At 39.3% G+C, this 26,418-nt stretch overlaps 1 protein-coding gene across 4 annotated transcripts in view; it reads left to right on the forward strand.

Annotated features, from left to right (window-relative positions):
- The window catches only part of GALNT18 (polypeptide N-acetylgalactosaminyltransferase 18), a 233,656-nt gene that overhangs the window by 116,945 nt on the left and 90,293 nt on the right, over positions 1–26,418 (forward strand). For all 4 annotated transcript variants that reach the window (XM_030948748.1, XM_030948746.1, XM_030948747.1 and 1 more), the window contains one exon: positions 7,167–7,333. In XM_030948748.1, the coding sequence (XP_030804608.1) occupies positions 7,167–7,333 (167 nt within the window). The remainder of the gene's footprint in view (positions 1–7,166; positions 7,334–26,418) is intronic.

The raw sequence follows: 26,418 nt of genomic DNA on the forward strand, positions 1-26,418 counted from the left end.
GTGACATCTTCCTTCCATGCCCAGTGCTCTCACCACTCGGCATGGACCAGAGCTGCTTCTAGGGTTTTCCTTTTAAGGGTGCTTTGTCCAGTTCCAAAAAAGAGCACAATCTCTCACTTTTGGGACACCTGTCCCTCCCAAATTCACCCCCTGGGGCCAAGGGGTACCAACACTGCACTCTCTTGGCTCCAAGCCATTGCCTCCCCCTAGATGCAGTCTCTGTGTCACAGGAAAAACGGTTCTGTCCATGGCTATACAAGAAAAGTCCAGCCAAAGGCCACTCCATCTCCTGCCACCTAGAATTCTTCTCAACTTCTCTTGGACATCTTTCACTTGCACAAACTTGCATCACACTTGCCCATTTCCTACTATTCATCCCTATCTCTTCACATTCAGGAGGAGGATCAGCATTTGTAAGGTTTCCATCCTGAGTTTTGTGTGTTTCTTTTATATACTGTAGGTTAATAAAGGTTTTTTTTCCTTCTATTCCTAAGCTGGAGCCTGCTTTGCTCTATTCCTGGTCACATCTCACAGTAGACACCAGGGAGAAGGTATTTTCATTTTCATTGTGCCAGCATTAAACCGTGACAGTTTGTTTATGTGATTATTAACCCAATCACTGTAGTAAAACATTACTAGCCCCCCTACAATAGTATATAAGTGTTTGAATCCCACAATAAATCAGATTCTGATCACCAAATCAGTCTTCCATCTCTCTTCATTGCTGACATTACAATATTCAGTTCTTTTGCCAGAGTTTTGCTGCTACTTATTTCATTTATGCCAGAATGTTTTGTTTTGTTTTACTCCCATGTATTTTGAACTTCTGTTGGCCATTTTGGCTGTGGACAAAATGTTATCAGTGCTTGAAGAAAGTACAGTTCTGTTTCTGCTTGCGCTTCTGAGAAATTCTTACCTTGTTGGAACTAAAACTTGCTTCCATGTATGTTCCTAAAACAACACTTTAACCCCAAACGTTTTTAGTAACATCTTGATTGCATCTTGTATTAAACAAAAAACAACCAAAAAGAAAACCCTCAAAAAAACTCCAAAAACATCAAAAGCAAAAAAAAGTGGAATATATGCTACAATTTCTTTTCTAAACAAAACCATGGGGTTTTATCTGATACTCTTGGTGAAAGTTTTTAAAAGCTTGCAGAAAATAATTTGAGTTCATAATTATGTACATATTTGTAGACGGTCTCAGAGATAAGTTATTAATACAGGAAATAATTTTTGGTTTGCTGTTTTAAAGCATAGTTATGCTAAACTAATTTTAATGGCTAATGACTGGCTAAATTGAATTATCACAATGCATAGAGGAATAGAGTTGTCTTGTGGACAAATATTTGAAAGAAGCTTCATAATATATGCTGCTCTCCATTTACCAGAGCTGTGCTTGAAATAGACCAGGAGTTTCTCTGAATTCCTGGTAACCATGGCAACTGCTGCTTTAGCGCTATTAGCCCAATGTAATTGAGTGGAGTGGGTTGCTGGCGGTAATTTTTAGCTTTGCTGAAGCGATACTCACTATTGCAGCTGTAAGTGCCATTTGGAATCTATATTTGCAATTCACTGGAACACGCTGTGTGCCTCGTGGGTTGGGAGTTTGGGAGGAGCCTCCCCGTGTGAGAGGCAGGGCCGAGCCGAGCCGGGCCGGGCTGGGATGCGCCCTTGGCGGGGCTGCCAGTGGCACCTGCACCTTTGCGGTTGCCACGCAACCGCTCCCTCCTCTGAGCTTTATGGAGCTAGGATTGCCATCCATACAGTTCCCTCTCCTCTTCCCCCCTTCAGCATATTTTATACACACCTCCTCTCTCTCTCTCTGTACGTTTGTTTTTTTAATTCTTTCTGATCACTGTGAAATTTTATTCCTAATGGAACTTGGCGTACTTGTGAAAATGCACAAGTGCTTTACATTCTGTGCATGACCTGGGGCTGAGTTAATTCTGATTTGTTTAAATTAAAAAGAAAAAAAAAAAGTAGGTAATTTTTAGCATCATCAGATGATATGAAAAATCAAAAGGTGTTTTCAAAAGGAAAAGGTGTTTTTTTAAAAAATACAGACACACTGAAACAAAAAGTGAATTTGAGCTGGAAGTAAAGATAATAAATAAGACTGAATGGGAAAAAAAAAAGAAAACATGAACTCAGTTCAGGGATCTACCCTCCTTGACAATTAGTCTTCTTGAAAAGACTAAAGAAATTAGATAAAGCAGGAGTCTAATTCTATTCTCTCAAGTCATCTGTAGTTATCTTTTAAGGCATGGTGGTACAAAAAGGGAATCAAATTGCATCCACAGGATTGAAAGCTTTGCTCTTGTCTGTACAAGTTGCCAGCAATTAAAAATTTTGGTCCAGAGTGATAAAAAATTGCAGATATGTAAGATGTAAATGAGTACAGATGGGAAAACCAATACAAATAGTTTCTTTTAAATGGATGGAAGACTCATCAGAAGCAGAAATTTCATTTGAGCTTGTCAGTTTATGCATGGATTTATGGCAGGGAAGCAGTGTATTGAGGGCTGTTTCGTCATCAAGAACCTTTTTAGAATATAATTTGTCACTAGTTTATTGCAATATTATATTTTACATTTATCTCCAGCTCAGCTTAATTGACAGAGGAGAAAAAACCACCAGTATTTAAGGAAGCAACTTCTTTGAACTATTTTCAATATACTTTTATTGCCATTCAAAGTATTTTCAAAAATCCCTCGGTTTTTCTTAATTATTTTACAGGTACCATATCTTACCAGATAGAGTTTCATTTTTTGCTAGAGTATCATTTTATCTTCTTTGTGCATTGTTATGGCTGAAGATAACAAATATTACCATGCCTAAGGTAGACAGCTAAAAGATACATTGGCTGTAGTTGTTTGTTGGACCATTTTATATTTGTTCATTTTGGCTGCAAGCACATCACTAAAATAACAAGCATTGTAGGTTCTTTAAAGGATAAGACTGAAGATTATTTTAGTAGGTTTAAACCTGTTAACTACTTCATAGTCCATTTCAAGACAAATTTTCAAAATTTGGATGCGTACACACCATTTGGCATGAACTGGTCTGTTCTTCGAGGAGCTACATCTGTAATAATTTTAGCATCTTTTGGAAAAATTTGAGTGTTAGTATTTAAGAATTATTATGTGGTTATAAGTAAAGAGGTCTTCCAGCCACTTTAAGCATGAAATATGCACATTGGATATCCTCCTGTCAAATGCCAGTTAAACCTGATGGTCCCTAAAACTCACATTTGTCAAAGATTTGCCTCAGGTTTGACAGCGCTGAGCCCAAGTAAATTTGTGGCTATTTCAACTACTCAATCATCTGGGCAGGGCTTTTAGAGATTGTTTTAAGCAGGACTTTCAGAGGACTTGTTCATCACTGAAGGTGATCTTTTTTTAAGGAACAGTTTCAGAGGTTAGAATACTCTAGGGTACAGGAGGCAGGTGTGGAAACTATCTTTTTCCTTAAGAAGATGTGAAACTGGTGTGTTATCACCAAAGGGGTACTGGGGACAGCCAAAAGTGACACAGAGACTCACTCCATCATCAGGAGGCATGAAAAGGCACTTTATTATTAGAAATCTACAGTTCTTACAGAAACAATGGTGGACCTAAGACCTGACTGGCCTTTAGGAATCTTCTCTCACACTTGTGGTGAACTATGAATAGCACACTCTGGAGAACCATATCTATAAACAGCAGTTGTGGTGTTTGTGAGGTTTTCAGGATAAGGGAAGAGATGAGAATTTGACTCCATGTTCTCAGAAGGCTGATTTATTATTTTATGATATATTAAAGAATGCTATACTAAAACTATACTAAAGAAAGAGAAGGATACAGACAGAAGGCTAAACAAGCATGATAATGAAAAACTCGTGACTGACTCCTCAGAGTCCGACACAGCTGATGGTGATTGGCCATTAAATTACAACAATTCACATGAAACCAATCAAACAATGACCAGCTGGTGAACAATGTCTAAGGCACATTCCAAAACAACAAAACAAAGGGAAGCAATGAAATAATTATTGTTTTCATTTCTCTCTGAGGCTTCTCAGCTTCTCAGGAAAAGAATCCTGGGCAAAGAGAATTTTTCAGAAAATACAACAGTGACAAACACTTACAGAAAGAGAGATTATAATTGTTTTTTAGTTCTTTCTCTGAGCTTTCTCACAGCTTCCCAGGAGAATCCTGGGACAGCTATGTCTCTCTCTGTTCAGAGGATATGTGATTACCCCAGTGTGTGTCTGTAGAGTTGGGACTGTTTAGCCTAGAGAAGAGGAAGCTTAGAGGGGATGTAATTAAGGTAAATACCTGAAGGGAGGCTGCAGAGAGGGCAGAGCCAGGCTCTTCTCAGTGCTGCCCAGAGGCAGGACCAGAGGCAAAGGGCACAAGCTGCAGCACAGGTTGTAGAGTTTCCCTTACTGGAGGCATCCCAACCCTCTTTGAATATGCTGTGGCAGGAAAATGCTGTTCCTGGGCAGCTGGCTCTAGGGGACTCTGCTTAAGGAAGGGCTTGGGACAGGATGCCTTCTCGAGGCCCATTTCAACCTCATCCATCCTGTGATTGTGTGGCATCATAGTAAATTGCCCTGACACCTGACTTGCAGGCTCTGTGAAAATGGCTTTGTTTCTTTGCCAAATTGTCACTAGTAAAAAGGAAATAATAAATATTATCTTTCAAAAGAAAGAAAAAAGTGATCACAAGAATTGTTGCGGTGTTATAATGTAGGGGGACACAGTATGGGTAAATGAAGGTAATGTAGAATGTAATCTTATCCCCCAACGAGTTGCAGCTGGACCCTATTACTAAAGATTACGAGCTGGCCTGATCTCAACAGGCCACACCTGTAGCCAATAAGAACTATTGGTACAAAAGAGTGGATTGGTGGGAGAGGAGTCAGAGGACTGCTGCAAGGACCAGGGACAGTCAATGCTTAGAGGAGCTACATTGGTGGGAGAGGAGTCAGAGGACTGCTGCAAGGACCAGGGACAGTCAATGCTTAGAGGAGCTACATTGGTGGGAGAGGAGTCAGAGGACTGCTGCAAGGACCAGGGACAGTCAATGCTTAGAGGAGCTGCCTACAGAAAACACTGAGGAGGTATGAAACTCTGGTGTTATGGAATCCTTGCACCATAATGATAATAGAACTGTTGTGATATATAAGACAACAAATGGCCTTTGCACTCTAATGATAATAGAACTGTTGTGATATAGAAGACAACATTATAATCTAGAAGATTTGACATAGCCATGAAGAGTGGAGTTTAGGGTTTGAAATGCATAAACATCCATTTGAACATGTGCTGCAGGTCCTTCCTCCAAGGGATTTACTCTAAACATGAGGTTAGAGAAACTTGTATCGCTCCAGCTTAGTTTAATTGCTCCACAGAAAGTGAAATGACCTTGAAAAGGAGGACTGAAAATAATCGTACCAAGCTGGCTAGTGGTTGGCTCTCTGGGGAGATCAGGGAAGATTGAACTCATGCTTCCTCTGTCCTGGCTGAAGGTTTTAACTCCTGTACTACTGGCTAAAAGAGAAAAGCAGTGCTGCCTTGCACTTCTTCTGGAAGAAAAGTCAGCTCCCCTTGTCTTATGGTAGTGCTTTATTTTGCATAAAAATCAACTCCTGGATGCTTTAAAGAAAGCTCTTCATTCTGCTGCTGAAAGCTGTCTTACCAATGAATAGAGGATTAAAACACCAGTCAAAATACAAACTGATTTGGGAAAGAAAGTTTTGGTTTCTTGTGCTGCAGAAGATCAACCCACAAGTGGGAATCGGTACATCCAAACACAATGATTTCCCTCTGGTATTGATGCCATGGAACAAAAAGCTGTGAGTCTCTGCAACAATGTTTCATATTTGTTTCTAAAAGGTGTATGAACCAGGTTATTAAAAAATACACTGTACACTTTTTAAGACTTGAACTGTTACTACTTTTTCTAGACTCTATTTTCTGTTTTATATGTCCTTATAACTCTTTTGTATGGTGACAGAGAGAAAAGGACCTAAAATATTAAATAGCTTCTTTAATGTGATTTCCATCACTTTCAAACCAATGACTGAATTAAGAAAATTGGTTGATCAGCTGAATTTTGAATATTGTGCTATCTCAGTTGGCTTGGGTGTCACGTGTCCTATGCACTTTTTTTTTCAGAACCCTTAAAAGCAGAGAAGTAAATTGATCATCTTGATTGAACTTAATTTTTGTACAACATCCAGCACATGAAGAGGAATGCTTTTGTGATACTTCTTTGTATTTATTTGCTACACAAATTAAAATACAAAATCCCAAAAGAATTTTTCTCTTTGACCTAAAGAACAGATTTGGTTAAGGAGTCATATTCAAGCATTATGTAAAAACACTGAATCTCTCTGTGCTTTCTGTACACAAAACGTTGGCTGTTAGTTATGCTTTCCACAGTTTTCAGGGGTTCCTGGATGTAGTGAACTCTTGTATCTGGAGAGGATAGCCACTCAGTGTTGTCAGGAAGTAGAGAAAAGCATTAACATCAATCATTTCCATCTACAAAGTCTGTCTAAAAATGCTGCTTGAGTCAGCCTGTGCCTAATTTCATCCTAGTAAGTAGTTTCACATCTGAGAAAAAATCAGAAACATTGCATTAAAATAGTAAAAGTTTCACAGAAAAATAATTCCTTTTACTCAGTTAAGTTCTGGCTTTATTAAAAAGCAAATATTGTGCTCACAGTTTAAAAAGGTAAAGTGGTAAAAGAGCTTTCTACTCATATAATTGAAAAATTTGAATCCTTTTTGGAAAGAAGGAGGTGAAAAACACCCCAATAAAACACTAAGGAGCTTTAAAGTTGTGGGTAGCACTTCCATACTGCTGTTTCCATAAGCAAGGTGGAATGTGGCTGAAATATCTATTTTTGAAAAAGGAAACAAAAATGCACCATGTTATGAGAGTATTCCTCTTTCTGATTAAATCCCTTGACTGTGCTTACAGATAAGTTTTCCACTTTTTTATGTGGTTTTTCTGGCTGCACCATCTGTCTTAGCTTTAGTAGCAGGATGTTCTTTCTGTATCTTTCAATGTGTTCTTACAACTGGGAGTAGATTTCTCTGAAATGAAAACTATTTGCGTGTTGCGACTGCCAAAAATTTACATATTTTCTTTTCTCCAACCTTTCCCTGTAGGTGCAGAAACCTGACATTTCCTGAGAGTCTTCCCGAGGTCAGCATTGTGTTCATATTCGTTAACGAGGCGCTGTCGGTGATCCTGCGCTCGATCCACTCAGCCATCAACCGCACTCCTGCTCACCTGCTCAAGGAGATCATCCTCGTTGATGATAACAGTAACAATGGTAAGAGGTTTGCTTCTTCCCCTTCCCTGCCCTGAGGCTGGATCCTTCAAGAGAAACCTTGAATTCTGGCTCTTGCTCATCCTTCTGGCCTTTCAGATGTTATGGGTGGGTTTTCTCCCTTCTTCATCCCATACTCTTGCTGGGCTGTTTTGAACTCTGCACAAGTGGGGCATGTTTAAAAGTATGTACAAAAGAAGGAATGTTTAAGGTATCTGGTCTGGGGACTTCTGCTGGTCAGAGTGACCCCAGGATGGTTTAGAAAGTGTCTTTTCCCAGCCCAGCGGTCGAAGAAGGAGTCAGAACTCTTCAGTTCTCGTTCTCAAGGATGTTTATTGTTTCTTATCTATAAAATTCTTTTTCTGACCTGCCGAGGTCTGTTCAGCAGGTCAGACAGTGGCACACTGACTGCCCTCAGGGCAGTGTTATCTTTTTATACTAAGAACTATGTATACGATGTTTGCAATTACTTTCCAATACCTATCACCCATGTTAGACAGTGAGCTTCTACTCTAAACCAATCTGAAAGTGCCAACTTCACAGCAGAAGATGGAGGCCAAGAAGAAGAAGGAGAAAGGCTGGACATGCCCAGATTCCTCCATCTTGCCCCCTAAAACCCCAAAAATCTATTTTTCACCCCGTGACAAACTAATTATTATTCTACTTAGACTTTCGTGGCTTGCAGGTCTTCATATAAGGTTGGTAACTTTTTCCATGGGTCATAATCAAAGTCACAAGCATCTTGGGCTCTGTGCTAGGGTCTCTGAGCCCCCTGGCAGGGGTCCTGGCAATCCAGGACAGACAGAGGGATGTCCTGAATTCTGACAGTCTGGTATGCAGAGTTTTGAATGTAGCAATAGATTAGACCTAGCAAGTTTTGTTCTTAGTGCTTTAGAGTGTTTTCAAGCTCATGTGGTTTCTGCACTTCTATTTCCTGTGTATGATTCCACATGTGTACCCTCTGTGCATAAAATGCCTTTCTGTGTTTCTTAGACTTCTCCTTTAGATTTCCAGTTCTCCTCTCCTCATTAGCAGCACTTACTTTGCTGCTTCTCTGCTGTCTGTATTCAGATGTTGCTCTCCATGATCTGAAGGATTGCACTGCCCATCTCTGATGGTTCAGTGCTTGCCAGGGTATTTGTCAGTGAGGCCATGCTGGGCACTATTTGCAAGTCTTATTTTCTAGGAACTTTAGTGATGAAATTTCAATAAGTGCAGAATGCTGAACTTAAAGAAAAATTCTGCTGTGCTGGGTGGGGGGGGGTTAATTCTGAACTGCTAAAATACAAGGAGAATCTGAACTTATCTTGTTGAAGGAAAAAGCTGAACAAAGGGCTTCTCTTATCCTTGCCATCACAACTGCTGTTATCTGGCTATATCCCTGTAGCTAAATCCTGTGACTTGCTGCTGATCACAAATGTGGCTCAGATTTGTACAGAGAAGAAACTTATTGCGAAGCAAGTAAATAAGTTCCCCACCCCAGGCTATGCACATCATCATATCCTCTTCTGCTGACTATGAATGAAAGAAAAACTGCAATCCTGACTATTCAAAGTACACACAAAACACAACAACTTGGTGTAGGCCTATGCCCTATTTTTTGTCTTTTCCCTTATGCAACACCTAGTAATTTCATAGAAAGAACACAGCATTGAAACATAGCTTTGACTGGTGGACTTGGCTGTGGTTGTGTGAATCCACTCCTGCACTTTTCAAATGGCAACTGAAAGAATCTGAGTAGCTGCAGGGCCTGAGATCTCTGGACATTGATAAATTGGCCACAAAGCAGATATAAAAGGAGAGAAATAGTCTGGTGGAGAAAAAGTGGCTTCTAGAGTTTGAGTCTGATATTGTATGGTTTACAGGCAGTTATTGCAGTGGGCAGATTGCAGAGCAATGTCAGAAATACCAGTGTTTCTGAGAGCCTGTCCTCACTGTGATGAGCTCACTAACAAACACTCTTTGCACTGTGCTCTTCAGAGTTGTCCAAATTATTATTTTTCATTATTTCATACCTGAAATAGAACAGAAATCACAGGAACTACTTTATCTTTCAGGAAAACCTGTCCAGCCACATTTTTTTGTTACTACTGTACTGTATAATATTTTTGATTTGCTGTGCCTTTTATTTAGGCTTGCCTTTCTTACCCTCCAGTGCCTTAAATCCTTGGGTTCCTGGCCCCAAGCAGGGAGACAGAAATTGAGAGGAAGGTAACCTTTGGTTTGGCTGCCTTGGCTTGGTGTTACATGTCATTTTATACAAAATCATGCTGTGCAGAGCTATAGTTAGTCTCACAGAAAAATTCAACCCTCTACAGGATTTTATGCTACTCCTCTAACCCTTTCTCTGGCATCTCTTCCCTGCAGTATTAAATTAGATTTCTACAGTCCTCTTTATCCCATAATGTATGCTGAAGACCTGGTAATAGGCATATATTTGGAGCTGATGGATGTTTGGAACGGGAGAGATTGTAAAGATGATTTATGGGCTTTGCTACTATTAGTTTAAATCTTGAAATATTTATTTTAAAACTTACTTTTCCTTTTACAAGATTCTATTTTCCATTTTTCCTCCCTTCTAGCATTGCTGAGATGAATCCTTTATATTTGGTGTCATTCTGTGTTTTTGTTAGTAGCTCTTTAGCTTGCAAGTGTTGCTGCTTGTAAGATAAGTGGGTTACTCTGGGTTTCCCTGTAATGTTACCTGAGGGGGCAAACGCTTGGTCTGTGCTTGCAGTGGGCTCCAGCTCTGCTTCTCACAGGGATCTGTCAGAATCCTAATTATAAGTGGTGTTTTTACTCTGCAGCATTTGCCAGGGATGGCAGCTTCTCTTAACTTGATGCAAGATTTCTTTTTGTGGTGCTGCAGCCATGGGCTTCACAGGCAGGAAACATCACACTGTGGGAAGTGAATAGAAAGAAAAACTGAGATCAGAGATCTGGCAGAGTTCAAATGAGCACATTTTAATGAATCCCAAATCTCTGTAGACCTGTGTTTTGGAAAAGAGCAGTGCAAGAACTAGATTTTATTTTTTTTTTTTAATTCCAGAAGGCTGCTTTCAGAAACCATTAATTCAAGTATAGGGCCAAAGTCTGTACATTTGTCTTGAACGATATGTGCTATAGCATTTTATTTCATGTACTTCAAGGGATGTCAAGCAAATTATCTATGGCTTTCCCTAAACCTCGGTGCAGTTTTTCACGTTCTCAATTATGCTTCAGGAGACCTCAATTAATCTCTCTCTGTGAAGTTTCCCTTTTTTAAAATAAGTGTTCGGAGTTAGAAAACTGTAAAAAGGCCAGTGTGTGCCATTTCAAAGTAGAAAATAGATTTTGTAGGTCCTAAAATTTTGATTATTTAATAAAACTGTTTGCATGGCTTAATGTGTGTATTTCACCATATCATCTTTTCTGGTGGAATTCTGATGAAGATTGCTCTGCATTGTTTCATATTTGCTGATAGGTACATTAGTAGTAGAATTTAATTTAGTTGAAGGATAAAAAAGGCACATTTTAGTGACTACCTGTGTACTGTATAATGAGAACAGAAGTTTTAGTAAAACCAGTAAAGTATCAGTGTTGTTTATTTGTGTCTCATTTGGGTCTTAGTCATGTTGGGGGCTGAGCAACTGCACAGATTTCAGGTGTTTTACTGTATTTTTAAATGTCAGATCAGAATCTTTCTCATTCTCTGCAGTAGTGCTGTTTGCTTTGCAGAGATAATGTACATATAAGTTTACAATTTGGCAATATAGTTTTTTTTTTTTTACTTCAAAAGCAGCAGAATTTTATTTTCAGAGAAGAGGCTTAAAAAATTGACCACGCCCCTGACTGCTGGTGGTTAATTAGACCTCAGAAACATATTTGCAAGTATTGCCTGAGCTGTAGACTACTGGCATTGTGCTTTATTTCCCCTGGTTTGTGGCATCCTGCCTCTGTGGGGACAGGGTGGTGACCTTCTGTGCCACCAGAGCCCTGGTTTGGCTTTTGAGTCTTTTTGCTGGCATTGAGCACCACTGCATTAGAAAGTACCTCTGGAAGTTATTTTCAGATGATTTAAAATCTCTCTAAAAAAGCTGGTTGTTAGCCATGTTCAGCTTTGTGGGGAGGCAGTGGGCATGAGTGTGTCCAGAGTATGCCTTGCAAAATTTCATACTATAGCAGTAATGATCTTGCTCTAGGACATTTTTATTTCATATTAGAGTTAATAATATTGCAGTAGAGGCTCAGATTTTGCAAGGTTCCTTCCTTTTCCTTGAAGCATTACTTATGAATTAAATATTCCTACATGTTCAGTGTAATAATTCTCATTTTGTCTGGAGATTTCCATGAATACAGCTATTGAACTGCAGTAATAATGCTGGATATCACAGGATGTGAATTTTATGTCTTGCAGTGTTGAGAATTAGCACAGACTGGTAAAAAGTGGGTCAGGTGCAGCCATTTCACCTGTGAGAGGTTGTCCTCAAAACACTGACTGAAAAGAAACTTTTCAAAAAGCATCCAGAGCTTTTCATTAAAAAGTTATATTTCTGTGGTAATTCTTAAGAGATATTTGAGAATAGAAGATTGGTTTTTTTTTTCCTTTACAAAAGCAGTGATGAACTCAAGACTACTGTTCAGATGCATGCTTGATTTCATAGCACAGCCTAGTTTGAAGGTGGCTTACTTGTAGATCATACAGCTATGAAAAACCTGTTGATAGTAATCTCCTGGGGAAAACCTTTGGAGCTGCTTTCTCTCTGTTTGGATTCTTGCTTTTTACTTACCTGAATGTTAGGAAAGTGCCAAGACAAACAGAAACATCTGAAACCAAGGAAATAGGCCAAGTTGATCCAAACCTGCATGTGGTGGTGTTTGAGGTTCCCCAGGACGAGGGAAGAGATGAGAATCTTGACTCCATGTTTCAGAAGGCTGATTTATTATTTTATGATACATATTATATTAAAAGAAAATGATATACTAAAACTACACTAAAGAATAGAAGAAAGGATTTCATCAGAAGGCTCAAAAAGAATGCTAATAAAATCTCATGACAGACTTAGAGAGTCTGACACAGCTGGCTGTGATTGGTCCTTAATTAAAAACAATTCACATGCTGGGTAAGCAATTCAAATCACATTCCAGGGGACCAAAACATGGAGAAGCTGAAGCTTCCCAGGATAAGAAATCCTGGCAAAGGGATTTTTCATAAAATATGTCAGTGACACCTGCATTCATTTTTGGGCTGTGGTTTATGCATGGGGAAGGCTTTGCTTTATCTGCCTGGATTCTCTGCATTAGTTAATGATCTTGTTGCTGAAATCATTATTGCACATCTTTACAGAAGCAAGCTCTCAGAAGGGCTGACAGGGGATTGACATGGAAAGAGGGCTGTGCAGTGCTGGTTAGGAATCAAATGGTAAAAAGCATATATTTATGTATAGAGCAGGAAGTCTATTCCTGTTGTGGATTTGAGAAAAAAATTGGCTATTGTTACAAACTGTGCATTTTACTTTAGTAATGTTTAGGGCTGCAACTTGAATTAATGAAGGCAATTCTTTGAGCATATGTCTGCTGCTACATGTTGTGTGCTGCTGCTGGGACTGCAGTGAGGTGTGCCAGCTTCTGTGGATGCATCTGAAAAGACAGAAGAAGGAAATAACCCGAGGCAAACCCTTGTCCTCTGGCCATCTGTTCCAGTTGCCACCAGAAGTTAGAGCATTATGTTCTTCTTATTCATGTCCTGGCCATGCAGTTCAGAATTCTGGTGGGAAAAAATATGAACCACGAATGTAAATAGACTGTGAGACATTTATGAGGACATTGGGTCCTGAAGATGATGTCCTCAACTGGCTGTGGACTGTTGTCTCCTCTTACTTGTCAGTCCTTGTGACAATGAATTTGATTCCTGCTTTAAAGGGGAGAGGTTGTGGAGTAGGATGTCAAAATGAAGTGTGAAACAGAGAAGAGAAGGACACTGCTCATGAATAAGGCCATTTGTCCCAGTTATTCTGCCCCCTGTGTGGTTTTTTGGGTGTTTGTTTTTTTTTTTTTTTTTTGGGTTTTTTTTGGGGTTTTTTTTTGTGTGTGTGTATTGGTTGGTTGGTTTAGGGTGGGTTTTGTTTTGTTTTAAATTTTGTTTGTGGTTTTTGGTTGGTTTTTTTTTTTTTTTTTTTTGTTTTGTTTTTTGGTGACTCTTCACAACTTTTTCTCTTCCTGTGTTAATTCGTTCTTCTTTTCATCCAGGGGTGGTCTTGTTCCTTGGTCTTTATGGTCTCAGCCACTTTCCTTGGACTCCTTCTACCCTGGCAGTCTGCTCTTTTTGAATGCTTACTTCCTCACTCCCAATCCCTACAACTCATCCTTCTTTGTGAGCTTGTGTCCTTCAGGTGGGGTCTCCATTTTGCATGTTCTCAAATTCCAGACTACCTGTGCCTCTTATAATTTCCTCCATACCAGTATTTACTGCACTTTCTCACAAACTGCATTCCTCCATCTCCCTCATCTCACCATTCAGCTTTCCCTTGATTTTAGCTGCAGTAATTAAACTCCTGCCTGAATCATCCCTCCCTGCCTTCCTCCACCCCCAGGAACAGTCTGTTCCTTCCTTTTTTGGGCATATTTTTATCATTTCCCACTTTCTTCCTTTCTCTATCCATTGCCTCCTTTTCATACATGTTTTTGCATTTTAAAACAATTATGAAGTATACTTTTCATGCAGCTTTCCTAACTCCCCCATGCCTGAACTCCGTAGTCCATCAGATTCCAGGACTCACATTCCATCCCACGAGGGGGCAGGGATAGCATCCCTTTCTGGAGGCAAGGCTCTGGGTTTGTGTCCTGGTCATTATAGTTGTGTGAAAGCTGTCTGATAACCAGCATGGAGTTTTATGTTGGGAACCGTCACAGTCTCCTTCCTTTATAACTCCAGTGGAAGGTCCTTAGCCTTCCTTTTCTGGGCAGTTAGGAGAGTTCCAGTGCTGTGAGACCATTTGCCTCTGTGGAAGCTCTATGTGCTCCAAAGGTGTTGGGAGTGACCAAGTGGCCTTTCAGCAGAACAGTTATTTTAATCATCATAGTTCAGTCTGTTGCTATGGCTGGACAAGCAACATTTCAATGTGTGTGCCAGCTGATAGCAGAACCACTGTCCACATCAGGGGGCAGCTGTGCAGGGCAGAGCTTTTACTGCAGGCTCCTGACATCAGGCTTTATGACTCAAGCATTCAGATAGTGCTATGAATTGAATCTTCCCTAGCTAACAGGGGCCAAAAGTTAATGTATGGTCATCTTTTATTGCATCTGTGAGGTAATTTATCTTGTTCAGTCCTGGTCCACTTGCAGTGTAGCAGTCTGATGAATACCTTTTCCTATGTCAGTATACAAAGTCTAAGAGGACTGGCCTTGTTTTATGGTGCCTCTGTTTTACCTTGAATCCCAGTGTGCCAGTTCATGCTGCACTTCTCTTCCCTATCTTCTGTGTCCCTTGAATGACAAGTGGTGCAATGCACTGTCAGGGTGTTCTTATCCTTCATCCCCACACCTGTCCTGCCACCCTCTCATGACACAGCCCTTAGTGTGGGCATACTCTGTGTGACCTCATGTTCCTGCTCATAGCAGAGACTGAAACAGATGAATAAATTACACTTCCAGTTTCTAGGTGATGATAAATAGCTGCACACTGGCACTTTGGGGTATTCTGGAAGAATTATTTGGGTCAACTAACAGAAAATAGCATCACCTGTGTCATGTGTGATTCAGAAGCCTAATGTGACCACATTTAAAGGCTGTGGTCACATTCACTGAGAACAGGCTTGGTTTAAGCTCTTCTAGTAGTGATGAGGAATTCACCCAGTGTGCCTTGGAGGTGCTCTGGGCTGCTGGCATGCTGACTCTGAGGATGCCAGCACATAAATACTGCCTTGGTGCACTTCTCAGTACCATCACTGTGATTTTAGCCTTAAAATTAATCTCTAGAGAGCTCTGAGAAATTGCTTGGTTGAAAAACCTTTTTCTTTCCCCATTTTCCCCCCCCTCTCACATTTGTCAGATTATTTTGCCTTCAAAAATGCTTGAATGGTTTCTGTGGATCATGTTCTTAAGTGCATGTCACTAAATTCAAGTAGCAGCCACAGGTATAGATTTGGTGCCGTGGAAGACATTCATGAGAGAAGTGCCAATATCTGTTGATGTCAGTAAGATACTGTGCTTTGATCAGATTATTTCCTTTTGACGTCTTTTCCCATGGAGTCTTCAATAGAAATTTTATTTGAGATATTCTAGTAATGTAAGCTCTTATGAGCCTGAATGACTTCTTAAAGGATTTCTTTCTCTTTCCTTATCAAAAGAATGGCACTTATAATTGAAAGAGTTTGACAGAGTGTGGGGAGAATACTCTGTAATGTCAGACAAAGTAGTTAAAGGATTTTGTCCTACAGAAAGTTAAGAAAGGAAAATTGCCTTTTAAATGAACTTCATTACAAAATTTACCTTTTCCTCTCAACCCAATCATACTTTTCTTAAAAAGAAAAATGAATAAAAAGATAACTTTCATAGAATGAATGCTGAGTTCTTAACTTTAAGTGATGGTAACACTTCCTTCCAGAGCTGATAATTTCAAACACTTCAATTTCTTTGTGATAGAACCTCAAAATTCTTGATGTGCTGAAGGATCTAAGACATGATAAGAGATTTGCCTGAAGTATTTAAGAGTGTTCAAGCATATCACTAATTAATAAAAAACAGTTATCAGCATGTATTAAAAAATTACTGAGTAATCTTTGGTCACCACACAAAGGCATGTTTATAGGCAGTGCTAGATATTTTAAAGGCATTGTGGAACCTACTCTAAGTCTAAAGTTCAAGTACAGAACATTTTAACAAAGGATATGTGAATTCTGAAAGAGCTAAAACAATTTGTGGTGGCTTTTCTTTTGGCCTGTTTTTCTGTAGATATGTTTGGCATTGAGTTCTTTAAAAGTGTTCTCAAAGTATATTTGATGGCGAAATTTTAAATTATTCAACTTGCTCACTGCTAGTGATTTCTGGGAATGTTACTGAAATGGTGTTCCTTCCTTTCACCCTGGAAAAGCAACCTATTTAAAGTAGTGTGCTTCAACTAGCAGGGGGAAAACCTTGGGGAAGCTCAGTTTAAAACTTCGTGGAAAATGTGATGAATGTGAATAAAAGCTAAAACTTTCATTTTTGATGATGCAATAACAAGGGAAAAATGAGGACTTAGGGGTTAGATGTGAGAGAGTGAGAATTCCCACTTGTTTTTCCTCACCTGGTTTATTTGGAAAAAAAGGTTTTGTTTTCATTTGGCCTCTGTGACCAGAGTTGTTGTCATCACCACTTAGTGGAACTCTGTTGTGAGAGTCTGGGAGTGCATGAGTTTGTATGGATGGAGATACAGGTAATATGCTGAAAATATCAATACCCTTCATGTTCTTTTTGATTTTCACAAGTGTCTAGTCTGTTAGATTTTGGGTAAGTTCTGCAGCCAATTTCCTACGCAACTGGGCAAATCTTACTCTCCTGGCTGTCTGACTGGGGACCTGTGTGGAGCTGAATTCTTCTGCCACATCCCTATGGCATTTTGCAATGGAGTTTGTGAATAAAATGATGGTTTTATTTTTATTTTCTTCTTATTAGTTTCCTTTCAAATGCAATCTGAGAGCGATGGTAGATGCTTTTTGGTACCAACTCAAAGGACAAATTGTCTTTTATTAAATTTAAAGGGGTTTGTCTGCACTGCAGTGTGAACTTTCAACTGAGTAATTCAGAATCATGATGAATGCTAAATAACATGGCAGCATGAATCATTGTTGTTTTTGTTTGGCAGCAGGGAAAACCTTGATGGAATTGCTAAGTGCTTTCAGTTTTCTCCAGATAGCTCAGTGTCGGCTGCCGCATTGTTCCTTTGCTCCTCACTGACACACTCCTTTGGCCCAGTGCCTGTCTAATTATTGTTTAATGTTTCAAAAGCTGCCACCTTCTATTTGAAGCAATCTTTTCAAACAGTACAAATACCAGCAGATTTGCATACAGTAGAAATAGAAATAATTGGAAAAATAAAGTAAAAAAAACAAATAAGAAATGAGATGTTAAGAGCATTAATATTTTATGAAGGTGAAAAAAAAATCTGCATAGCTGTTCAAATTATGGTGAAATTTAAGGAAGCCTAAAGATATTTCTGTGGCTAAATAGATGATCTTTCAGTCTTACAGGCTATAAAATAATTATTTCTCCCGACCCATTGCTCCTAATCTCAAGCTTTGCTCATGTACATGAAGTGGAAGGAGAACAACAAGGTCTTCTAAAATGAGAAACAAGTTGCAACTCATTTGCCAGCGAATAAACAAGTTGACATTTTGTCTGCCAGCCAATAAACAATGATTTCTGGTTTTTATTACCATGAAAGACTGCACTGTCAGTACTTGAAAAATGTATTCACATTCCCAAGTCAAATAAGTGACTGTGATTCCCTGCCTTCTAGTGTTATTATTACTGTACAGACAACAAGTTTGAAACATCTCCCCGTGGTCTGCTTCTTATATGAAATGTCTATGATTACATTTCAGTGATATTTGTGCACTTGGAACTTCTTTGTTGGTAGTTCATAGGCTTTGACAACCAGTTTGGAACATGCAAGTGAAACCGAGTAGCACTGAGTCTGGTTTTCTCTCATCAGGTATCTCTGTTTCCAAAGAAAGGTTTTTTTTTTTTCCTCTTGACCAATTTCCCCCACATACAAATTGATAAAATGCAAGGAATATTGAGGCAAAAGTTGTGTGACTGTGTGTATGGTTAATAGCTCACAGGCAAAGACAACATGTATTCCACAATTAGCTTTAATTTTTGTAATGCTATTTGTGTTGCACAGTGTTCTGTAAAAGGGCAGGAACGGAATGAAGCTGTGCCATGACAACCTCTGGAATGCCTTGTGTCCAGGAGGGAGACCTGCTAGACTCTGAAGGTTCCTGTTCTTCTAGGAATAAATCTTATGGCATCTGAGCTTAGACCATTACTCCAATATGTGAAAATAGACTTTAGGAAAGCTTTTCACTCGAAAAATTCAGCTATAGCATAGCCAAGAAAAAAAAAAGGTTGGTTAAAAGAAAGGGAGATTTTTCTTGACTGAGAAGCAAAGACTGTGCAGAATTCCCTTCTCCTGGGGAGCCCAAAGACTGACTAAGAGCAAGAGAAATAGTCAAGGTTATTTTGCCTTTTTTTTTTTTAATTGTCTAGATCTGCACACTGCTAGAGCTATCTGAAGTAAGCAGCATCTGACATCTGACTTTGGAAATTTTCATTTAGTGTGTCTCCATGCTTCAGCAATTGCATCTCCCAGAGGAGAACATCACAAAATAATGAAGTTAGAGGAAACCTCAATGGCTTGTTAAAAAGAGCATCATCACATGTGGGCACAGAATGATCATATAGATCATAGGAAGATAATTTCAGATTAAATAAAAGAATTTGTACTTTAGTTTTACCCTACAAGCCTGAAAAGATCAGTTGTACACAGTGATACAGAAATACTTTAGAGGTTGCCTGATAGTCAGTTGACCCTGAGCAGTATTTTATGTAACTCCAACTAAACTTTCACTGATTTACTCTTCTCCTGAAATCTGAGTAAATGCCTCTATAACTGTATGCCCCAGTAGGAGCTCTGGGAAGAGTTTGATAGCAGGGAATGTTGGTAGTTCATATCCCTGAAAATACATTGAGCATGGGAACTGCTGGGTGTTTCTCTCTCAGATGGAAACTGAGCAGCCTGGAGTACTCTGCAAAGCTTCAGACATCGTGTGGGCAGGAGCACTTCTGCAGGAGCCAGATCAGTAAATCCAGTGCAAAGCAGTCAAAATTACTGCTTTACTGCATGCTGTAGAATGGGATTTTTGGTTGGTTTTGCAGATGTGTGCAGTGATAGTCCCTGAGGTGAGAAAGGAGCAATAATTTTAGTGTTCAAGCTTCCATCACAGACAGCTCTTGGTGCTGGTGTGCTGCCTTTCTCAAATGATGCAGAGATTAAACTAAGCATGATACTAAATCGAAAGAAGATTAGATACATGAAAACTTTCAGTTGAAAATTGTTTTTGAAAACAAGAGGGGAAAAAAGGGGGCTTTTCAACTAAAAAAGTTTTAGGTTTTTTTTTACTTTTATTTTTTCTGTAACTTTTTTTATACTTATGTCAGTACTCCATCCTTACCAAATGTCTAAAGCTTTTAAGTTTTATTTCTAATTTGCAGACCAATCTTGAAAAGTGCTGACTCCTAGGAGTTAATTTTTCATTAATGGGCTCTTTTTTTGTGAAATGGAAAGATATTATCCATAAAGTTGTATGATTAGTCCAGAGACAGTTACTACCAAATGAAGGAAATCCTGTCCTTCAGTGGTGTTAGGTCAGCTCACATAGCCCATCTCCTCAAATTAGAAGTGGTTCATCCTGAAAGAGAGTGTTGCCTTCCCAAATGGAGATAACTGGAACCTCTGTGATCCTGTCAGCTCTCACCAGAAGTTTCAGCTCCTTGGAGCACCCATCTGAGAGCCAACGGAGTCGACCAGGAAGAGGATTGCAAAACTGTGTCTGAGTCACTTCCAGAGGTGTGTAATTCATACTGCAAGCTCTGCACAGGTTAGACGTGTCCAATATTTGTTCTTTTTACCTCTCTTTCAATAACACACAAAAATTAGGAAGTCAGGGATCTTTTAAAATATCTAAAATGGAAAACCTTAGGGAAGGTGAATTAATAAAATGGTCTGCTAAACTAACCATCATTTTATGGCCCTGAACTTGAAACACTGAGAGAAATTACTTAGGTGCAGTAAAATGGAAAAAAAAAGGGGGCTCTAATCAGCTTTCCTTATAATGGAAAGTACCCTAGAAAAATATGCCTGTTGCTTCAGAGTATATCAAACCGAGTTTAATCAGCTATGCATTACTGCATAATAGCTCAATCAGCTTCAGGTCAGCTAGAAAGAAAGTAGAGGAATGTTTTTGTAGAATTATAAAAGAAGATGCATGTTCAATAGTTTGCTAGACTTCCTGGGTTTGGATTATCAAAGTAACATGAAAAACAGCAGTGGATGATTTATCTAGCTCAGGATCTTATGCATCAAGACTTGGCTCTGATATATGACAAAGCATATTTCAAAAATTGCATGAATTTTTATGGCGTTGCACAGTGTGTGCACCCTGTGGCTTAGAGTTCATACAGAATGTTTTCTAGAAAATTCTAAATTGTCTGGATGGACTCTGCTCTGCTGCTATTCTGGCTGTATTTCCCCATCCTAATAGAGCAGTAGTGGGTTGATTCATTTAATGTAGAACAGTGATCACTTAACTTATACCAGATAAAACCTAAGTTAGCAAATCTGTGTGCTGGAGGTGGATTTTATTTCAGTTAAGTTTCCACACTCAGAAACTTTTAATCACAGCAGGTTTGTCTGGTTATCAGATCCAGGCTTTCTGCAGGTTTAACTTCCCCTACCTGCCCATCTCCAGTTGAACTAAGTGGATTTTTGATTCTGGTCATTTGTAAAGGTTTGTATCAGTGTGAAACTGCATTTCTGTCTGTGCCATACATACCCCTTCCAGAAGGAAGTTCTGTGATTGATATAAATAGCTGTGACAGGGTAAATGTGTTTCCTCTGCCTTTGTACTATATTTTTAAAATGTGATGCCATGTGCAGTTACCTGTATAATCAGTTACTTGTTCAGTGGTTTCCTGTCTGATAAAGACCTATAAAAGCACCAGTAAATATAAAATAAATATGTTTCTATTTTTGAATGGGTCCTTTTAGAAATGGAAGGTCATTCTCTGTGAGTTTTGGATAATTTGATTAAAGATGCTGTTGAAATTGAGGAGTAAACTGCCTGCATCATCCTATTACCAGCAGAACCAGTGTTGACTAAGCTTCAGCTCAGAAATTCAGTAGCATCCCAAAAGGGCATTAACTAGTGACAGCTGAGAAATACATGAATTATAGAGAATAAATAGCCAGTTTTGAAGGGAGTAGTGAACAGATCTTTGGTTTGTCACTGTAGGCACAGTAATCCTGAGAGTACCTGCATAGGTGCCTGACAGTTCCACATCTCTTTTGTAGGATGAAGCACCACCAATGCCCTGTCTGGCATTCTTCTGGGAAAAAAAATTAGATTTCTCTGTAATGTTCTGCAAGACATACTTTAACACAATTCTGATTCCAACTGTTTCATCTCCCCCAGGAGACAAAACTTTGTGAGTGAAGTGCACAGAAGTGCCTGCTGAATAGGACCAGGAGTGCTAGGGCTGGACCTGCTTGGAATGGGTGAGGCTTCCCAGCACAGGCAGGAGTGACAGCAGGCTGGTGGTGGGGCCGTGCAGGAGGTTTCTGCCTTTCTCTGTAGGAAATAAATGCCTCTCCAATGTATGCCAAGTCACAGCTCCACTGGGGAAGACTTGAGGAATTATTCTGCTTGCTCAGGTCTGTCCCTGGCATCTGATTCCAGGGTCCTCAGTGTGTTTACTTGGCGTTTCTTTCAGTAGGCTCTTTTGCTAATGTGCTGTTACTGGCACAGATGCTAAAATGGAAACAAGTCTGCTCAAGAAAATCTCATTTAAAAGTTAGTCCCCTTTTTAAAAGTATCTAACCCTCGGAACGGTCCTGTTTTGTGCATTATGGACTGAACACCTAATCATGCAGCCAGTTGTGTATTTTTTAAGCCTGATTACTTGTGTGATTTATGTTATTTTGTAAGCTCCCACATGGAAACAGGGAAGTATTCCTTGGTTTAGGTGCTGTTCAGCAATTAGATGTATAATGGATCCCATCCTCCTTGATGACATTACATTCAGTGAAATTATTTGTATCATATGGTACCAGAACTTGTGAACAATGACTTCAATCTCTTGGCTTCCATAAACAGAGTAATAATTCATCACAGATTGGATATACACATGGAAAAAGAGTTTAAAATCCAGGGAACTGTATGTACTGTGACAACTGTCTGGAATATTTATTAGGCAAGTTACAAATTGCTGTCATCTTATTATTCCTTTTAACATTGAGAATACATTAAATAACCAAATTAATTTCTTTCTGAAGGGAGTTCAGTGCAAATCACAAGACAGTTGTAGACTTTGTCTCAGATGGTAGATGAGTTTCATTCTTAATCATCTGACTTCAGTAAATTTTGAGTTTATTTTTTTTAAGTTCTGTAAAATACTTTTCCTTGAATCAGTTGTGTCCTTGGTGGGATTTGATATATTTGATGTTTTTCTGGTTTAGCTTTTAAGACTTAAATTACTTATTTTTTCCTTCTTTTATTGAAATCAATAGCTTTATATTCTAACACCTTCCCTGTATTCCTCCTGCAAATTTGTATTTGAAGTGTTTTTTCTCAAACTAGTTCCCTGCTCTTTTTTTGAATGTCTTCAAATGATTTGGCAGTGAGCAAATTTGGATGGTTTTTCCATGTTCTGTATAAAAGCTAGTTTTTAAATGTTACTGATGACTGTGTAGGGTTTAGAGCCAGCTCTGTGTCTTGCCAAATCCTTAAAGCTATCATCCCCTACAGGCTGCTGCTGTGACTATCCAGCATTGCTCGTGGGAGGATTCTCTTGCAGCTTGGTGATGGGAGATAGTGTTATCTGTCATTTCATTTCCCCTGTCCCAGGGGCATCCTGAAATACCAGCTTGAAAAGCAAAGTTGCTACAATGAATTTGCCATCAGAAATATGTTAATATTTATGAATGTTCAAAGGGGCTTGTTACTCAAGAGTAGCTCTTGGTCTTCAGATTTATGAGGAAAAGGTATTCTTGTCAGTGGAGAGTTGCAGAAAGAGTTTTAGGTCTTTTATGCCGTTTTTTTGGTTTTATGGCTTATGCCTCTTGTAAGTGGTTAGCCTGAAGAAAGTTATTTTTATGGCTTCAAATGCAAGTATCTAGGCTTAATCACTGCAGGTTTGGGGTTTGTGCTTTTTAACTGTGCCAGACAATAGACTTAGGTATACTGTTAATATATTTGTCTTTATAGTGTGCTTCATTTGATCCCTCTATAAGGAGCATGGGACAATATTTGCTGAGTAAAATTAAGAGGAGATGAGACAAACTTCTGTCAGGATTAATTGGAACAAATTTCTCTCTGTGTTGGGGCAAGAAGAAAGACCAGATGATCTCTCAAAATCCATTTAGTGCTGCACTCTGATGGTATATTTGTCGAACTATTTTTGGTCTTTTAACAGAAGAGCACTAAGGTGAGGTTCATAAACATTCATTGCTTAGTCAGCATGTGGATTTTCAGGCAGGGATTTCATATTCAAAGAAACCTCTTATAGTTTCTGACCCACCATAAAAACATTTTAGAAGCTGTTGTTCCTGTTACAGGGAAGGTGGCAGAGTTGCAACCAGCAGTAGAAACTTCTCTCTGTATTTGGTAGGTTTATTTTCATTCTACTGTAAATAATTTCTAACCTCAACATTTTGTGAGGCCTGGACAAATATGAAAAAATTAGATTCTCTGAAAGCCCTTAACAGTCCTGTGAACGTTCTTCTGCCAACTGGCAAAGCTAGAGATACCTTTAGTATCTCTCGTGTTGTAATATTCAAAGTATTTGGTCACCATTGACTGTGTCCACATGAAAAAATGTTTTTGAGACGTACTTTTAAACAGAGATCCCTATTTATGAAAGAAAAGCCATCAGGCTCTGCAATCTGTTTGAATTGTGTATGGAAAATTCACATAAAAAGGCTCACAGCTTGTTCTTTGCATAACAGCCTGTGGTGCGTACGATCACCAGATTCCTTCACGTTAATGCTTCCTCATTTCCATCTGCAAACAAGTAATTGCAAAGCTCGATTTCTTTATCAAACTGTTGCTGTTGGAAGACTTGTGACACAGAACAGCTACAGCTTGACTGGTATTCATTAACTGTTGTTTAATAGATTTAAAGTGGAAGTGTTTTATAACTTTATTTAGTCACTGGTAGGCAGAGTTTCATAAACAATGAAACAGACTCCATCCCATTATTTCACAACTGGTGAGCCCATTTGTTCAACTGGATGCTGTAGTGTTTAGTCTCTGCAGGTCTGTGAAAATCAGGAAACTTCTACTCAATGACCTAAGCAAGGGCTACGGAGTAAAGCTTCAGACATCTGTTTCAAAAACCTTGACCTTACAGTGTCAGAAACATGCACTTAGTTTCTTGCCAGGGTTTCATTTTATCTAGGAAATTGAAAAAATATTGTTATTAAAATTAGATTCTGTAAAATTATGACTGAATGTTGCAAGCTCACAGAAGGGCCAAATCAGTCACATCCCAGTTCCTGTATTGCTCTCAAACCATTTACTCAGTGTTGTAATTTTTTCTGTGTCTGCCTGTTTATTTCATCAGAAGATAGGTGTACATCACAAGAAATGAATGCATCCTCTCCAAGGCAGATGTGAACTCTGTCAGTCTCAGCATGTCTGAGGTTCGAAGTGACCCCTGAAGACCTTATGGTCCCACCCACCTATTCACAGCTTGGTCAGCTAGAACAAGTCACCCAAGACCACATCCAGTTAGTTTCAAAATCTCCATCCTCAGTAATATCTTTCTTACGCTAGTTAAAAAGGTTTAAGGTGACTGAAAACTTAAGTTAGAAATACAGGTTTAAAACTTTAAAATGTGTTGACTGCATTTTGGCATGTAAACATAATCACTTTTGATTTATGAGCCCAGCTGAGCCTCACTGACTGTATTTATTTAATTCAGATGCTGAATAGCTCTCACCAAAGCTGCTCTTGTCATCTTAATTCATAGAATTATTTCTGATGGCCAGATGCTAAGGAGTTGTAAAAGTGCCTTCTCTTCAACAATTAAAAGGATTGAGCTCCAGAGCAACCTCTCATATGACTAAAAGACTGTGGTTATTAAAATGCAGATTCAAAGAGAATAGTTAGGAGAATTTTAAGAATGCCATATTGGCATTGAACTGCAGTTGCAGAACAGCAGACCTGACGTAACTGTGCATGAACCAGCTCAGGGGTTTGGTACCATGGCCCAAGGAGCTCAGCCAAGCTGCTCCTGATCCCATGGCCCAAGGAGCTCAGCCAAGCTGCTCCTGATCCCATGGCCCAAGGAGCTCAGCCAAGCTGCTCCTGGTCCCATGCCCCAAGGAGCTCAGCAAGCTACTCCTGATCCCATGGCCCAAGGAGCTCAGCCAAGCTGCTCCTGATCCCATGCCCCAAGGAGCTCAGCTAAGCTGCTCCTGGTCCCATGGCCCAAGGAGCTCAGCAAGCTGCTCCTGGTCCCATGGCCCAAGGAGCTCAGCAAGCTACTCCTGATCCCATGGCCCAAGGAGCTCAGCCAAGCTGCTCCCAGAGCTGGAAGTGACACATCTGCACAGTGCTCCTGCTTTCAGAAGAGTGGTTTTAATGGTGGTGGGTCATGCAGAAGTGAAACACAAAGTGTTCATGAAGAGGATGAAATTACTGGATTTTACTGAAGAGAATGACAGGATTTCAGTGAAAAACCTTCAAGAGGTGTTCCTTGCTTCTCCTTCTGTTTTGTGTGGTGGTGTTTGAGGGTCCTCAGGATGAGGGAAGAGATGATAATCTTGACTCCATGTTTCAGAAGGCTGATTTATTATTTTATGATATGTATTATATTAAAAGAAAATTATATACTAAAACTACACTAAAGAAAGAGAAAGAAGACATCAGAAGGCTAGAAAGGAATGAATAATAAAATCTTGTGACTGACCAGAGAGTCTGACACAGCTGGACCATGACTGGTCATCAAGTAAAAACAATTCACATGAGATGATGCACCTGTTGGTAAGCAACCCCCAAACCACATTCAAGCAATCAGATAATTATTGTTTACACTTTGTTTCTGAGGCCTCTCAGCTTCTCAGGAGAAAAATCCTGGCAAAGGGATTTTTCAGAAAATATGTCAGTGACAGTTTTGTTCATTACAGTGCAAGTCAAACCCATGGGATCAATGGGTTCCAAAACCAAAGTAGCAGATGGGTGGAGAAAAATAAGGCATTGTTTGATAAGGATAGGTGTTATGTGTGGACACAGCCAAGAGTAAATGGGAGATGTAGCTCATCCAGCTACTCATGAATTTTACATACA

This window comes from Camarhynchus parvulus, chromosome 5, assembly GCF_901933205.1.
Source record: "Camarhynchus parvulus chromosome 5, STF_HiC, whole genome shotgun sequence".
In the NCBI taxonomy this organism is placed as follows: domain Eukaryota; kingdom Metazoa; phylum Chordata; class Aves; order Passeriformes; family Thraupidae; genus Camarhynchus; species Camarhynchus parvulus.